We start from the raw sequence: 17,708 nt of genomic DNA, 5'->3' as shown, positions 1-17,708 counted from the left end.
CGTCAAGTGGCATTTGACGCTTGTAGACCATTACTGCCCGGTTACCACGTGAGACTTTACCGCTAGGTCAATGGCTTGCGTAAGGTTTCAGACCCAAAATGGGCGCACAGCAATTTTCATTTTGCTGCACGTCCATTTTCGGCAAAAATTTTAAAAAGGCATTTTTTGTAGGTGCACTGAAAAATAATTCTGCGCGCGCCCAAAACACACATCTACACTACCACAGGCCATTTTTCAGCGCACCTTAGTAAAAGGACCCATTAGTTTTTTTGACCATAAATTATTCCCTTAACTATAAATTGTTTCCATATTGAAAGCGATAAAATAAGGAATGATATTCCCCCTCCCATAGATTACGCTGACACAGTGACCCTACCAGGTCGTCTACCTTCCACCCTTGGCTGCTGCTGTAGTGAGAATCAATGCAATGCAAGGCTTTAAATACAGGACTGGGGTTACCATATTTGTGGAGACAAAAAAGAGGACACAAAAAATAAAATTCTACCCCCACCGCTCCATGCCGGTCACCTTGACCCCTCCAAAAAAGCCAGATTCTGTAAGCATGAAAATACTGGTAAAAGTAACAGAAATGGGTTTTCTTCTGTACTCTGCTAAATACAAAGTTAGAAAAGATGTACATTTCCAAAACAAACATCTATGAGCAGCATATCCCCCTCTCTTCTCTATCCCCTTGCTGTATTTCCCCCTTTTCCCTTCCCCACATGTTTGTCCCCCTCATCAAACTTTTTTCCAGTCCCCCTTCCCTGCACCCACACTCAATCCACCATTTTACAGTCCCCTCCCTCCACATGATTCCATCCATCCATCCATCCACCTCCCCTCTCCTCCTGCCCTGAGTCAAGTTGCCCTTCCCGAACATACCTTAACTTGGCTAAAGTCTAGTGGCCTCTTCAAGGCAGGAAAGAACCCCACTCTTTCCTGCCCACTGCTGATGACCTGCTTGCTGCCGCTTCTTCAAAATGGCTGCCAAGACTTCAAGGGGTGGTCTCCAATTCGTCCACTTCTTTTCCTTTCTGGTCTCCCATTACTTTGGGTATGTGAGTGTGCACATTCTCATGCTTAAAACACCAGCTCACTGCACTATGTCTTCTGGTCAACTTTTCAGCCATGTTCCTACCACTGTCCTTTATGTTACATTGTTTAGTTGTTTGTTTCAGGTTTTATGTTATTGTCTTGACTTACTCTATTCAGCTGAAAGGAGGAGCTTTTTCTTAGAATGGCAGGATATACATTTTCACAAAATAACTATCTGTCCCAAGCATGTTTAAATGCTGTTACAGTGCTGAACTCTACCTTCTTCATTGATAGGTCACTCTAAGCCTTGTTGTTTTCCTCTTTGGTTCTTAGAAGACCCCAGGCCTAATTTAATCAAATACCCAAGTCCCCTCTCATATCTTAACCATCAAGCTTTATAGTAATCCAAACAGCCACAATTACTAGTGAAGCTGTTATTCAAACATCCAGAGGTACTATACATTTTGGTGTTAGTTGTAACATGGCCATTGTGTGCAGGTTACTCCAGCCTTCTTAAAACCTGATGCTGCCGTACTGCTGGTATGCTCACTGGTGTGTATTCTTCCATTTTGGGCCCTCTAAGGTCTTCTTGACTGAGCTCTCCCTTATTTCTTGTACCTGTTAGCACCCCCCCCCCTTTAGCTTTGTGGTCTTTGGATGTCCCAAACATGTATAGCTCTAGTTTAACAGGGTACTATTTTTGGACTGGTTTGGGGCCAGAGCCGGAACTAGCAGAGCTAAGAGACCAGCTGGCACTCTAATCTATACTGCCAGCATTAATCTCACAGCCAATAAAGCAGTCAACACAGTTAGATATCTTCCAAACTGTGAAAGTTTACTTTAACGTAGAGTTCATAACTGGGGCAATGCTTCAAAGTAATTATTTACTAGGAAAAATTATATGCCAGTAGGTTTAAGCAATTAAGACTAGCGGCAGTTACACTCCTCAGAATCCTCCCTCTACATTTTCTTTTCTCAGTTGCGGTTCTTAATGTAAAACTTTCTCCCTGAGGGGTATCTAGTGGCAAGCTGCTTTACCTGGGTTGATTTTCTATGCCAGCTGGATTTTATAGCGCCTCTTTTGCTCCCCAGCAGGCAGTGGTGGAAGACAGATTCCCCGTACCTGTGCTCCCTTGAAACAGTCCAGCAGCTTTGCTTTCTAGGTTCTGAGTCTGGTTCCCACTCCTTGCACTTCAGGGTTAGAGACTTTTCTTTTAGTAGGGTGAGAAGATGCATTTCCTTGAAGATACTGTTTATTATTTAGTCCCTTTGCACTGATGGTAAAGAATGGGCCAGGGACCCATTAGCCAAAACCCTGGTCTCCTTACTTGAAGGTGCGGTGGCTGGGGATCTGAACCAAAGACAGAGGACCTCCTCCATAGGCTGATTTTCCCTGCAAGGGATGCATCCTTCCACCCTGTCAGTCAGGAAGGAGGGCACAGCCCCTGTTCTGGAAGTTGTGGGGTTTTAAAAAGGTCTTTTATTCTGGTGGAGCAACTGAAGGTTCCAGCACTGCTCAACAGGCAGAAGTTAGTGGTTTCTACACATGTTTAAAAGCTGCCATAATTTTGGCTGGTGCTTTTTGTTCTGGCGGGCTGTTCCAGGCATCTCCCACACTCTCAGCGAAAGATTTTTTATGTTTCCTCTAAACTTTCCTCCCTGTAACTTTAGAATTTCCTTTTTTTATGGAAAATTTCACCTTCCTTCCCTTTATTTCCCTTTCTTCTACCAGGTCTGAACAGCCTCAGAGGATCATCTCTGAAAGTAACATGTGTGTCGGCTGCAGTGTCAGATGAATCTGTGGCAGGTGACAGCGGCGTGTACGAGGCATCTATGCAGAGGTATTCATTGCTATTAAATGGCATTGCTACATATTCCATAGAATATTTACTTATTACAAAAGAAAATTATCCCCCTGATACTGAGCCCACAGCAGTCAACATAACTTTGGTCCCCGAGGGTTGAAAAAAATCTCGATATTCAAGGACAGCACCCAACTTTCAGATTACAGGAAGCTACATGCAAGCTTGCCGCATTCAGGTGCCCTCAGTTATAGCAGGTCTATGGCTGGTCTAACTGCAGGAGCCTAGATTTTAGGTGCGCTGAAGCCAGGTTACAATTAGTATTCTATAATGGAGTCTGGGTGCTCAGATGTCATTGCAGAAGAGACTCCCACTGTGTAGCATCAGGGTACCTAAAAGGGGGTGCCCACTTATAGAATCACCCCCATAGTGGCTGAAGCTAATATCCAGAGTCAGTGCTGAATATTGCCGGCCACAGACTTCCCCGGTGCTGTCTGGATGATGCTGAGGTGGTCAGAGGAAATATACAGTGGCACTATTTGCTGCTACCTGGATAACTGCCTTTCAATATGAGCCTTGTACTCTGCAAAGCTGTATCCAACAAAACCTAGGCTTATTAATCCTGTGAAGCACCAACAATCATTTACATCAAATAAACATACCATTGATATGATATCAAAGTTGTTATATTGCAAATTGGATTGCATTCTTCAGCCTCTTAGCTCTAACTCTAGAGCTCCACTCTCCTGGCTAAGTCTCTCAAGGTCCTGATAAGCAGGGCCGCCGAGAGGGGGGGCAGGGGGGGAAAATTCCCAGGCCCCGGACCTCCGGGGGGGGGGGGGGGGCAGGTGCCCGGATCAGGCCGCCGGCGCTGCAGTCCCCGGTCTCACCTGCCTGCCCTCGGCTCCGTCCACCACCGAGCCCCCTGCATTAAGATCGGCAGCACCTCAGCTCCGTTTGGAAAGGCAGATCGCCTCCCTTTGGGCCCTCCCTGTGTCCCGCCCTCGTCTGATGTAACTTCAGGTTTCCGCGAGGGCGGGACACAGGGAGGGCCTGAAGGGAGGCGATCTGCCTTTCTAAACGGAGCTGAGGCACTGCCGATCTTAATGCATTGGGCCCGGTGGCAGACGGAGCTGAGGGCAGGCAGGTGAGACTGGGGACTGCAGCGGGGAGGGGTGCAGTGAGGGCGTCGGGGGGGGGGGGGACGGCCTTGCCCCAGGCCCGGCTTAGTCTCTTGGCGGCCCTGCTGATAAGCAGCTCATCGGTACCACACACATGCTGGAGATCCAGATGGGTCCCTTGGACTTCCCATTCTTGTTAGTCAGAGGAGCCTTCCACCTTGTTTAAGTGACCTGGTTATAGCACTATAGTAAGCCCTTTTATAACTACTTTCAAAACTTGTAGAGGTAGATAGTCAAAGGAGCCTCTCCTGCTTACTTAAACCCTGATCAAAGGGGCTCAGGGGGGATCTTCAGTGGCCCTTAACTGAACAGTGCTGCTAAACATCTCCTCTGACCACTGTGACACTGTATGGCCAAATTGAGGTTGAGTTGGCAGATATGTGGGCTCCAGTGATACTCAGTAGCAGCCCCTGCATATCTATCTGGGCAGATAAGACGGCACAAAAAGCAATCATGTCTTTGCCCAGTTAGATGTGTGGGGGCTGGCACTGAATATCACCAGTGCCTCCATGTGGTGTTCCCCTATGTTATATAATATTTATATGACTACAGTATGCGTGATTTAACTGCTATTAGGAGAAAGGGTTTTTTTCTTATGAGGATGATGTATTTTTATTGATTTCATTCTATTCTATTGGAATTTTCTATACTGCTAATATTCCCGAAGGATTCAAAGCGGTTTACATATTAAAAAGAAACGCCAGTAATCCTTATTACTGGAGAATAACAAATATCAAAACAGCACAATCATTAAAAACAAAAACTTATTTTAAAAAAAGCTAAGTTAAACATTTTAGTCGAACAAATATGTCTTTAACTGTTTCCTAAAAGAGGAAAAAGAAAATGCAAATCTCAGATCTAAAGGAAGTTTATTCCATAGTCTAGAGACTTCGAGAATAGATTTAAACCGAAAGTTTTTCAAAGGCAAACCCAGTTTCAAAGTTCTCAAAATACCCGACGCCTTTCCACACAATTATTCAGTTACTCTTTCAGAATTCGGTCCAAAATTTTTTTTATTTCTGAACTGATGAAGAATGGTTACCTTCGAAAGCAAAAAAATGTATTAAGTTAGTCCAATAAAAAGGTATCATCTTATTTTCTTTTCTTTTATTTCTATTGATTACCTTTAAAAGTGGACTAACACGGCTACCAGAGCTTTCTACTCCTCAAGATCAAAAATTGAAATCTTAAATTCAATACGCTTATTTATCTTAAGCCAGTGAAAGTCTCGGTAAATCAAAGATACATTATCAAAATATCTGAGGTCACAAATCTACCTAATAGCCATGTTTTGCATCAGCTGCAACCATTTTAACTGCTTTACTGAGATACTAGAGTAGAGTGTATTACAGTAATCCAACTGTGGTAGCAAGGCAGGCCTGAGCAACCGATCTAAAATCTTCTTTCATTAATGAAGAACTTATTGCCCAAAGCTGTCGAAGCTTAAAATAAAACCACCTACTGAGAGTATTAATCTGTTTCTCAAAAGATAAAGTTGAATCCAATATTATTCCCAACACTCTAGAATGGTCCTCAATATTTAGTACCTCCTCTGATAATAAAGTAATAATTTTATTTGGAAGTAAGTTTATTATGAGGGTATTGGTGGTCAATGAACAAATTCAGTGTTGGTCAATGAGCTGCAGACTAAAATTAAACATGGATAAGATGAAGTTTCTGTGGTTTGGTTTGAGGAAGGATATTATTCCAGACTCTAGTCGGTTGGCCAATAGTACTACTTTTAAGATTGACACTGTTTCTAGAGTACTGGGTGTTCTTTTAGATTCATCATTAAGTTTTGAACCTCAGGTTAATTTGGCTGTTAAAAAATCTTTCTTCAAACTGAAACAGTTACAGCTTATTTGTAAAACGTTTTACTCAGAACACTTTAGGGTGTTGGTTCAGTCTGCAATTCTGACAATGCTGGATTATTGCAATGCTTTGTATACTGGGTTATTATCGAAGTTCATGATGAAGTTAAGTCTAATTCAAAATTCGGCAGCAAGATTGATGTATCATAAATCAAGATGACCATGTGACCCCTTTGTTTAGAGAACTGCATTGGTTTCCAGTAAACGCGCGGGTTAATTTAAAATCTGCTGCTTGGTTTTTGGAATATTATGTGGTGATATTCCCGAGAATGTTAGCTCTTTGATTAGTTTGTTTGGGTAACCAATCTAGAACCCGTAATCAGGAGTGTCTGATGCTGTATTTCCATCAGTTAAGGGTATTAAATATAAGATAATTCTTTCAGAGTTGTACTGTTATTCTGCAGTTGAATTATAGAATTGATTACCCCTGTATGTTCGTCAAAGTCAATCATATAGTATTTTTAGCAAGAGTTTGAAAACATGGCTCTTTGAGAGTAGTTTTAGTTAGGTATCCTGTAGTTATGTACTGCTGTAAATCTCCTTTAATGTATTTTGGTGTCTAATTGTAACCCACTCTGAACCTAGATTTTAGGGATTTTGTAGGAAATAAGACTCCAATAGCATAGCATTGCATTCTCACAATTTTATGCAGGAATAAAGTGACTTGAAAATTGTTTCCCCCTTCGGAGTAAGTAACAGAGCCAAGGTTAGGGCGAGGGAGGAAAAATACATGCAAGGATTTCATTTTGAAATCTTTACATGTACCTTAACATGCTTCAAGGGAAGAATAAAGAGCATAGCTACGAAGTATCTGCTTTCCCTGCCAACTCCACTTAGTGCTTCCCTTTGAAAATCAGCTTGAAGGTCAGCTGGCTGTTTAAAATTTGTCCACCGCCCCCACAATCCCACTAATTCTATAAAATTTCACACCCAAAATTGTGACCAGCATGCAAATATGCACATGCAAGTTATAGAACAAGCTCAGTTGTGCACGTGATTTAATTTAATGAGACAGTAATTGGTGTTAACGAGCAATGGGCTATAATTGGCCTTAATAGGCAACAATTAGCAGTTATGTGCATAACTGCCCCACGTTGATATTCTGTAAGTTGTGCTCTGAAATTTCAGGGTGTGCAACTTCAAGGGGGTATGGACCTGGGAGGGGCATGAGTGAATTGTGGGAGGGGGTGGGGGGTTGTCAGGCAGTTACATGCATGGGTTATACAATACTAGCATGTATGTGCCTAACTGCATACAGTTAGGTGCTTAGGCGCGAGCATTCATGCCAGTCATTGAGCTAACATAACTGCTGATGACCACTGTTCCCTCTAAGCTGAGTGGGAGTCCTCCACATACAGTCCTGCCAGTAGGCGGTGCTGTTTCACTATCACATTTTCAATAGCGAGGAACAGCCTGGCAAGCTCTGCAGGACCCAGGGAACTTGCTTGTCTCTAGTAATTGAAAACACAATATTGAAGCATCACCCATTGGTGGCAGCAATACTGTTGGAGGACTCCACTCAGCTTAGAGGAAGCAGTGCTCACGATTACAGTTAGGCACATAAATGCAGACCAGCTCTAGTATTCTATAGTGGCAGTTGCGCCACAGCTACCACTATAGAATTCATACTTAGTGCATATCATCCTGAGGCCTAGCTTTAGGCAATCAGAGAGAGAATTACAGCCAATATGTCAACCCTGCCCGTCCCACACTGCAGTTGACTATGAGGCTTCAATCACAGCTCTCTAGTACTTCCTTCCCTCCTCAGCCTCTTTATAAACCTCCCCTGAGTGACTCCAGGGCCACGTTTCAAACCCTGCATGTACCTGCAAAGCCTATGGGTAGCTTTCAATTGCAGATGTTACACAGATTTTCAAAGGGAAAGTTTTTCCCTTCTGAAAATCAACTCAGAAAAGTATACACACAGTGCTGCCAGTGGGTGGTCGTGCTTCAATATTGTGTTTTCAATAGCTGGAGACAGGCAGGTTCCCTGGAGTTCAGCTTGCCCCTCACATTTAAAATCATGATTATGAAACAGCACCCCTCACTGGCAGAACTGTAGGTGGAGAGCTCCCACTCAGCTTTGGGGAACAGTGGGTAGACTATATGAGAATCTGAGTGTTTGAGTTCCATAATATAATATTAGCATAACCCAGTGTCTACATACCTAACATTTAGGTACCTGCAATTACACCAGCCCTAGAAGTAGTTTAAGTGAGAGCAGGGACACGTGTAATGTACAGCAGTCTGTAAGTTACATATATAAGTGGGAGCACCACAGGCTCCTCCCCTTTGTAGCCCCCCTTGCAAACATGTGCTATGTAAGTTAGGCAACTGTTTGCAGAATAGTGCATGCGTGCCCTGCCAGCACTGATGTGGGTATGTGCACACGTGCATGTGTAAGTGCTAGTATTCTAAACCTTCATGGGTGCAATGGACGTGTACAGGTTAGTGCCCTGTTTATAGAATCGCATAATGTCCCCAGTTTTGAAGGAAACTCTCTTTTTCTGGAACCGTGACATCCAGGGGTTTGGCTCTTGCCATCTGTAATCGCCAGTAGGGCTGTACAAGTACCTTGTTTACAGTTTGTCCCATTATGGAGATATAAGGCCAGACTTAGCAAGTTCTTCCTGCTGGAGACAGAAGTGCAAAAAAGCAGCACATAGAACAGTGACATATTCTCGGATTTTCTGTATTATCGACCTACATCAGTGAAATATCTTGCCAACTAAGCTGTGTCTGAAGAAGGCCTTTTTAATTTTCCAGAAGAAATTAAAAGCGTGTATTGTGATCAGCTTTTAATTACATCATATTACAATTCTACAGTATGGTGTTATGATTGCACCTGTTTTGTTGGTATATGGATTTATTTTATAATTGTAATATTGTAAGTGATGAGTTATTAAAATTAATGAGATGGAAATGGAGTGTTTGGCAGATTCCTCCATTGTCCCACAGATTTCCAACAAGTCGCTCAGTTGAGAAACTCGGAAAGTAATTTTAACCTGCCCAGACTATGCCAATTTAAAATAAAGGACCCACTTTTATAAATTTATTTATTTTGTTTTTTTGAGAATGTATTATAGAACCTTCTAATTGTAAAATTCTGGGCCCCTGCCCTACAATCATTATGACAGTGAAGGGCCCACTGCCCTAACTATATACCCAGTCAAACTCCCACTCCAGTGCTGATCACACTTTCTCTAATGAACCTAATCACACCCTCCACTAACCAAGACCCTTAATGACCCCCAGAAGCCAAAAATCAGATGTGGGATCCAGGGTCACTGAATCAAGAACCCCAAGGCAATAGTGTAGCCAGGAATTTTTGACAGGGAGTGCGTCTGCATTTCCATCCCTTCTCCCTCCCACTGCATCTCTCCCTTCTCTTCCAAACCAAGCCAAGATCTGGCAATTCTCTCCCCCACCCCCATACCATGAAATTACTTCCAGTCTTCACCCGGACAATGCCAGTGGCACTCATAGGCTGCCTGCAGCTTGCACTAGGACTTTCTCTCTGAACTGTCCCGCCCTTCAGAAAACAGGAAGTTACATCACAAGGGGTAGGACAGCTCAGAGGGAAAGCCCTGTGCAGGCTGCAGGCAGCCTGTGAGTGCTGCTGATGCTGCCTGGACGAAGACTGGAAGTGATTTTAAGGCATGAGGAAATGGGGGGAGGGAGTGAATTGCAGATCTTTGAGTGGCCGGGCCAGGAAGGGAAGGGAGAGAAGTGACGGGAGGGACTGACAGGGGGTGCAGAGCTGCCAAGGGGTCCTGATTTTTGAGAGGGAGATGTTAGTACACGCCCCGGCCATACCCACTCTGCCTTGGCTCCACCCACTCTGGCTTGGCTCCGCCCACTCTACCTCATGTTATCTTGAATTTCTTTTGATGTAGGCATAGGAAGAAAAAAAAAGATTTTAAATGCTCCTAGGTTTCAACCCAATTCATATTTAATGTGGGATATAAATTATATAAATAAGTAAATAAATAAATAGAAACTCTGAATGTTGAACACCTGATTCTCATAACATGATGTCTGTTTTAGAGGCCGTTTACCTTGAGAAAAAAAAAAATCTCTACACAAATATAACAGTGCTAAGGTGTCCCTATAACCAGCCCCTCCAAATAACACACTGATTACACTTTCTAACAAATGACTTCTCTACCTATGAAAAGTTAATCCCTTATTATACTTCCTCTGTGTACATCTGTATACTGCACAACCAAGCAATGTTTGAAAATAATGATAACCAACAATAAATGACAATGTGGATGCAGCAGCTCAGAGATTACCGTTTGCTTACTTTGTCGGCTCTGCTGGTCCTCGGTCCCCGCTGACGTCAACTTCGAGTTCCGGGGGCAGAGGACCGGCAGAACTGACAGCGCATGCCTGAAGGCAGTTCTGCGGCTCCGCGTTCGCTTTTTTTTTGTACTTTTTCCACCGCTACTGCATTGGGAGAAGGAGCAGCAGCAGCAGCGGCAGTAAGAAAAACCAATTCCATCTCAGCTGGAGACTCCCGCTTTGGCGGCCCATCTACTACTACTACTACTTATCACTCCCGCCAAAGCGGGAGTCTCCTGCTGAATTTGGAAGACTTGGCAGGTCTGGGGGTGCTTATGCAACATATAGTTCTTTGTAATAATTCAGCACTGCAGGTAACACTCCTTCAAGTGCCATTACATCAAACATCACCATATCATGCTGGTCTCTTCCTCCCGAGGTTTATTTACAAAGCTGGGGAATAGTCAGTCTTATTTATAATCTACTATAATAAAACTCACCCTCAACGTTCTGAGGACACTGACGTCAGTGAAGCCAAGCCCTGACTTCCTTCAAAAAGGTTCGAAGGTTCGTGGTGGTGAAGCCACCAAAATCCCTCCGGGCCCCGCCCTCGAGGGCGGAGCAATGGCAGAACATCGAATGGGTTGGCAGGGAGGGAGGCAGGGAGGGGGGGGAATCGCTCCGGGCCCCGCCCTCGCGTCAAATGTCATGATGGTGGGGGTGGAGCAATGGCAGAACAATGAAGGGGTTGGCCAGGGAGGGAGGGGGGGTGTTGGCGACGAAAACCTTGCTAGTGCCCGTTTCATTTGCTCTGAAACGGGCCTCTTTTACTAGTTTTCAATAAAACCAGAAACCTAGTTCTGAGTGCTAATTAAACATAAATATTAAGGTCCAGTCTAAGTGAGTTTGCCCATCTGCCAAATATTACAGTTTCTTCAGAGTCCCTTTCCCAGGGTTGACTGGGTCAGTCTTTGGCTTCCTTGTCTGGAACCTGCTAGTTGGTGACTCCTCTGACCTTATTCTCCCTAAGCAGTTATCACCTCCACCCTTTTCCCCATCTTCTGCTGTTTCTTATTCATTTTTCCAGTCCTCCAGAGTCCAGAGGAGTCAGGGTTGAAACTTCAATCAGAGAATTCCTTTTCTCTTGTCAAACTAGCCCCTGTGTCTGTCCCGGAGGTAACATTTCCTGCTGATTTGTCTGCCTGCCTTGTCTGGTTTCTAGGTGCCTCATTTACACTCTGTCCTACTCTTCTATCACCTTTCTGCTTATCTTCCAGCAGTGAGGCCTGTTTATTAATGTGAGTATACGAAAGCCTTTCAGGTGTGCTGAAGAAAGAATTGCCTTTGTTTTTCTTTTTGGTTTTCAGGTCCCGTCTATCTGGAAATGCAGCATGGGAAGGGGATGAATCAGAAATGGCTGGGACTGCCAAGATCCAGATTGGCATGAAGTAAGGAGAAATGTTTCCTTCTATTTATTTTCCTTCACTTTAATGTTTATGGCAGGTGACAGAGGGATAAGCAGTGTAAGAGAGACAGCAGATTTAGGACAAACAGGAGAATCATACCCTTACACACTATCAGTGGTGTTCCTTGGTCGGCTGGCACCCAGGGTGGATTGTCACTTTGCACCCCCCCCCAATGCAACGTTTCCCCCCCCCCCCAGGTGTAGAGGCCCCCCCCCCCCCGGTGCATCATCTCAACACCCCCCCCCCACCCGGGTGCATTGCCTGTTATCTCCTGGGGTGCTGGGAGCTGCCGTGCGGCTGTTGGCTCCGCCAGTTCCCTGCTCCTTTGCCCTGGAACAGGAAGTAACATCAGAGGGAGCAGAGAACCGGCGGAGCCAACAGCCGCATGGCTGCTCCCTGCACCCCTCCTGCAGCGTGCACCCAGGGTGGACTGCCCCCACCACCCCGCCCTTGGCACACAGCACACTATCCTACTATAGGACAGAGACAGTACAGACACACTGCCCCATCGCTGGACAAGGACAGTGCAGACACACTGCCATACCGCAGGACAGGGAGAGAACAGACACACTGCCCCACTGTAGGACACAGACAGTACAGACATACTGTAGGACACAGACAGTACAGACATACTGCTCCACCGCTGGACAAGGACAGTGCAGACACACTGCCATACCGTAGGACAGGGAGAGAACAGACACACTGCCCCACTGTAGGACAGAGACAGTACAGACACACTGCCCCACCGCTGGACAAGGACAGTGCAGACACACTGCCATACCGCAAGACAGGGAGAGAACAAACACACTGCCCCACTGTAGGACAGAGACAGTACAGACACTCTGCTCCTCCGCAGGCAGGCAGTGGCATAGCCAGACCTGACATTTTGGGGGGGGCCCAGAGTACATGGGGGGTACTAGGCATATAGGTGTGAGTAGTTCTTAATATACTAAATAATGCCATAGAGTACACTTGATACTGGATTTCTAAGTAAACACTCTGTCCTGCATCAACAATAACCCCATACACACTTATGGAAACTTTGGACACACTAGAACCAGACGGTAACTGAATGCAACAGTCCCATTTTTCACTGAGAAGGAGACAGGTACGTACGCTCTACCTTACCCTCTGTTTTTACCGGAGTATTTAGCACTATATTACACTAGTGTTTTGAATAGTGCAACACTCATGTATGCACAGTCTTTTAAAGACCACTACATTTTTAAATATAGTAACATTATCCCATAACTTAAACTTTGCCATCTGGTCAACATCTCAACACACATCACAGAACCTGGCAAAATAATTACCACAAGAGCACATGTCCTTCAACTCTGCTTTATAACAAATATAAATTTCTTATAAAGCTGTATACTTTGAAGTAGCAGTTTAACTATCCTGCTTATAATCGAAAGAGAAAAACGCCTATATTGCGACCCAAATCGGGAGATGGGCATCTTTCTCCCGTGGGCACCCAAATCGGTATAATCGAAAGCCGATTTTGGGCGTTTCCAATTGCAATCCGTCGCGGAAACGAGTAAAGTTGACGAGGGCATGGTGAAGGCGGAACTGGGGCGTGGTTATCGGCCAAGTAGAGATGGGCGTCTTTAGCTGATAATCGAAAAAAAAGGCATTTTTACCGCAATTTTGGGTCACTTTTTTTGGACTCTTTTTTTTTCACGAACAGGTCCCAAAAAAGTGCCCCAACTGACCAGATGACCACTGGAAGGAATCGGGGATGACCTCCCCGGACTCCCCCAGTGGTCACTAACCCCCTCCCACCAAAAAAACCCCACTTTAAAAACTTTTTTTCCAGCCTCTATGCCAGCCTCAAATGCCATACCCACCTCCATGACAGCAGAATGTGTTCTATCCTGTGATAGCCTTTCCCTGGTTCTGATGTGGCTCTCGGGTGAGTGTAACACCTTTTCTGTTATGCGCACTGCAGAGTCACATCAGCAATGCATTGTGGTGGGTGTAGGGTACTGGGCTCCGTGATTCCACTAGCTTGTGGCAAATGCTCACGATGTTGGTAGTTGGTAGGCTCTACTCCCATGCTACTTACTGGGTCAGAGTGTGCCCTGTTTTGTTTCTGGTAGTCCATGAGGTAGTGGCCATTTTTGTAAGCCAGTTTTAGATCCCTTTCACGTGTTAGCCACGTTACAGAACTTAGTTCTTACCTTGGATGTGGTTGAAAGAGGGCATTGTACACCATTCTGCCAGCTCTGACCTACTGCTAATCTCAGTACCAGGGAGACTCTTTGCCAGTGGGGCACAACCTCAGATCTGCAGTTAACTATGAGTATGCGTGCTTATTGCAATAAAGGACATTTTTGGAGAGATTAGTCTTCAGGTGTCAACTGGTGTGCCAGTGTTATATAGCAGCAACAAGTCCTAGAGGCCTGCGTGTATGCAGGTCCCTGGAGCACTTTTAGTGGGTACCGCAGTGCACTTCAGCCAGGTGGACCCAGGCCCATCCCCCCTACCTGTAACACTTGTGCTGGTAAATGGGAAGTCTCCAAAACCCACTGTACCCACATGTAGGTGCCCCCTTCACCCCTAAGAGCTATGGTAGTGTTGTACATTTGTGGGTAGTGGGTTTTGGGGGAGGGGGGTTGGGAGCTCAGCACCCGTGGTAAGGGAGCTATGCATGTGGGAGCGTTGTCTGAAGTCCACCGCACTGACCTCTAGGGTGCCCAGTTGGTGTCCTGGCATGTCAGGGGGCGAGTGTACTACGAATCGTGGCCCCTCCCACGACCAAATGGCTCGGATTAGGACGTTTTTGAGCTAGGCGTTTTTAGTTTTCATTATCGCTAAAAAAAACAAACACCCAGCTGAAAAACGTCCATTTTTTCGAAAATACGGTCTGTCCCGCCTCTTCACGTACCCGTTTTCGGACATAGACACCCATGGAGATAGGCGTTCGATTATGCCCCTCCACGTAGCCTGAAAATCTAATATACCCTGGACACTGCACACAGGACTATCATGCTGGTAATTTAAACATATATTTTGCATCCACAGAAAATCCCATAATCCCTCCTCTAAGAATGATATTTAAAGAAATTAAAAAGATATAGCAGAATTAGAAAAGGTTCAAAGTAGGGCAAACAAAATGATTAAGGGGAATGAACTCCTCTCATATGAAGAAGGGCTTAAGAGGTTAGGACTTTTCAGCTTAAGAGGCGAGATGGCTGAGGAGGATATGATAAGAATTCTATGAAATCCTGAGCAGAGTAGAACAGGTAAACGTGAATTGTTTATTCTTTCAAAAAGTACAAAGACTAGGGGATACTCGATAAAGTTACATGGTAATACTTTTAAAATGAATAGAAGGAAATACTTTTTTCACTCAACGAATAGTTAAGCTCTGGAACTCGCTGCCGGAGAACGCGGTAACAGCAGTTAGTGTATCTGGGTTTAACAAAGGTGTGTACAAGTTCCTGGAGGAAAAGTCCATACACTGCTATTAAGGTGGTGATGTGGAAGCTGCTACTTACCCTGGGTTTGGCAGCATGGAATCTTGTTACTCAGGATTCCGCCAGGTACTTGTGACCTGGATTAAATTACCCAGGACCTATAGAGCTAATCTACTTTACCATAACACCACTAACTTATAGAAGTAACACAACAAGGATTCTACCTAGGAAAACTGAACACAGTAAATATTGCAGTGGGCAGTAGAACATCAACAAACAAAACAGTGAGGTAGATCCGAGGAAGACAACAAAATAGTCTTTATTGGAAACAGCTAAAGGACGACCTTTAGCTGTTTCCAATAAAGACTATTTTGTTGTCCTCCTCGGATCTACCTCACTGTTTTGTTTGTTGCTCACGGTCATGTTAGGTTCGTTCCACCTTTTTCCTTGTCCAGTAGACCATCAATACACGTACTGTACAACTAAACAAGCTGGATTAGTACAGATCAATGCTATACAGACCTTGAATGCTAACAGAATACCTGGGCTTTTTCACAAACGAATGTAGGTAGACCCTCAAGTATAAAATAAGTAACCACAAACTAAAAGTTGAAATACGTAGACAAAAATTAAACTGAACCCCCAAGAAACAAGACTTTATATACAGTGCAACACAGAGAAATAGAAACAGAGACACATGTCCTTCTGTACAGAGCAGATATAAAGAGAGCAGATGTAAATTTCAAAAACTGACATACTCAAATTACTACATTAAAAATTAACAAATAAAAGGAAAATAGGGTGCTACAGTTTTTTGGACTACTAAATATATTTTACTAGCTTTCTTATGCCAAAATCTCCTTCTTCAGGTCTGAACAGTATACCACTGTTATAGTAAGCTTAGCTTGACTTAGGAAAGAAGTTTTGACTTAAGAAAGCTAGTTGAAAACTGTATTTAGTCCAAAAAAAAGGTTTCACCTTTTATATTTTTTCTTTTATTTCTATTTATTAACTTTTAAAGTGGAGCAACACAGCTACCACATTCTTCATCCTAAATTAAAAATAAAATTATTTTTTTCAACCTTTGCTGTCTGGCCATTTCAGTTTTCTAATTGTGTTGGCCCCAGTCTCTGGTTACTGCTTTCCTGTCTTCTTTTAACTCTTTTTTTTCCAAAGATCTGTTGTCCATTTGTCTTTTTTCTTTCTCTCCCTGTGTCTTTTTCACCTACTCCACTACATCCAACTCCAAATCTGTTCCTTTGAGATTTCTTCTATTGTATTTTTTGTTTTGCCTATCAATTCAGATTTCAATCTCCCTCTTTTTACTGTGTCTATCCAGGGCTGGTGCTAGGGTTTCTTGCGCCCTCCTGCAGCCTATTAGCGCCCCCTACCCATCCAGGGGTGGGGTCACTATGGCTCTACCCCTACAGTAGCCACACTCCTTTTATCGGCCATGGCGCATATAAACAGGCATCATTGAAAATATTACACCAGTATAAGAGAAGAAGAATAACTTGTTTTTTTTTCATTATAAATAATTTCTGTAAGCTGTTACAGCTCCAGTATACCCAAAATGACACAAACCAAATTATCATACAGACCAGGAATTAGGAGAACAGTTTTGCCAAACCTGAAACAATATGTTATCAAAATTTCAGAACCTAACAAACAGTTCCCTATTCAGACACTTGGCCTTACAGTCACACATGCAGAACAGAGAGAGCCCCTCTTCAAATGTAACCTGAAATCCTAAGAAGCTAGACTCTGTATGCAGCACAATACCAGAAGAACAGAAAAAACACACATTGCTATACATTGCAAAATAAGACAACAGATGTAAATTCTCAAATTGGACATATTCCAAACACTAAAATGAAAATAAAATGATATTTTTCTACCTTTGTTGTCTGGTGACTTTGTTTTTCTGATCATGTTGGTCCCAGTCTTTGATTCTGCTGCTATCTGTTCTCTTAACTCTGTTTCCACAGCTTCCTTTCTATTTATTTCTTTACTTTCCTCCTTTCTTCTTAATTTCTTGCCCTACATACATAGGTAAAAGCTGGGTCCTCCGCGGACTTGACTGGAGAAGGTATAGAGTGGATCCAGCTTTTGCCTATTTTCTCCATCCATGTGTAGTTTTTCTCCTCTTTTCCCTTTCCCTCATCTCCATTCAATATGCATCTCCTTTCTCTTTCTTCCCTCTCCTCCATCCATGTCTAGCATTTCTCCTCTCTCTCTCCTCCCCTCCATCCATATTCATCTCCCCTCCATCCATGTGCACCTACTTCCTCTGGGAAGCTGAGGGCGGGCAGGTGAGCATCGTGACGACTGAATTTTATGCGGGAAAACTGTCCCATGGATCCTCTCCGGTATGCTGGTCTGGCGCCCGCCTACCAGAGACATTTCCTAGAAGGCTGATCATGACCATCTGACTCTGTGTTAATGGGGGGTGGACAATATAAGCACCTGCCTATACCCATTTCTACCCCAGAGATTAATTACCACTTTAAGTATTGTATAAGAGAGAGAGAAGATAGGTTTCAAGGATATATAGTTTTATTCTTACCAAAGTAACACAAGGCAATCAGGTACATAAGCGGGAGTGAAGGTCAGTCTGACAGCATCTCTGCATGGCATCTGGGACTTC

The 17,708-nt window shown here is 44.0% G+C and overlaps 1 protein-coding gene across 2 annotated transcripts in view; it reads left to right on the top strand.

The window, feature by feature from the left end:
- The window catches only part of WWC1 (WW and C2 domain containing 1), a 439,489-nt gene that overhangs the window by 350,131 nt on the left and 71,650 nt on the right, over positions 1-17,708 (top strand). For both annotated transcript variants that reach the window (XM_030211705.1, XM_030211704.1), the window contains exons 12-13: positions 2,768-2,876; positions 11,541-11,621. In XM_030211705.1, the coding sequence (XP_030067565.1) occupies positions 2,768-2,876; positions 11,541-11,621 (190 nt within the window). The remainder of the gene's footprint in view (positions 1-2,767; positions 2,877-11,540; positions 11,622-17,708) is intronic.

This window comes from Microcaecilia unicolor, chromosome 8 (assembly GCF_901765095.1).
Source record: "Microcaecilia unicolor chromosome 8, aMicUni1.1, whole genome shotgun sequence".
NCBI classification, from domain to species: domain Eukaryota; kingdom Metazoa; phylum Chordata; class Amphibia; order Gymnophiona; family Siphonopidae; genus Microcaecilia; species Microcaecilia unicolor.
Note: the sequence above shows the minus strand (reverse complement) of the source record. Positions and strands in the feature narration are given on the sequence as shown.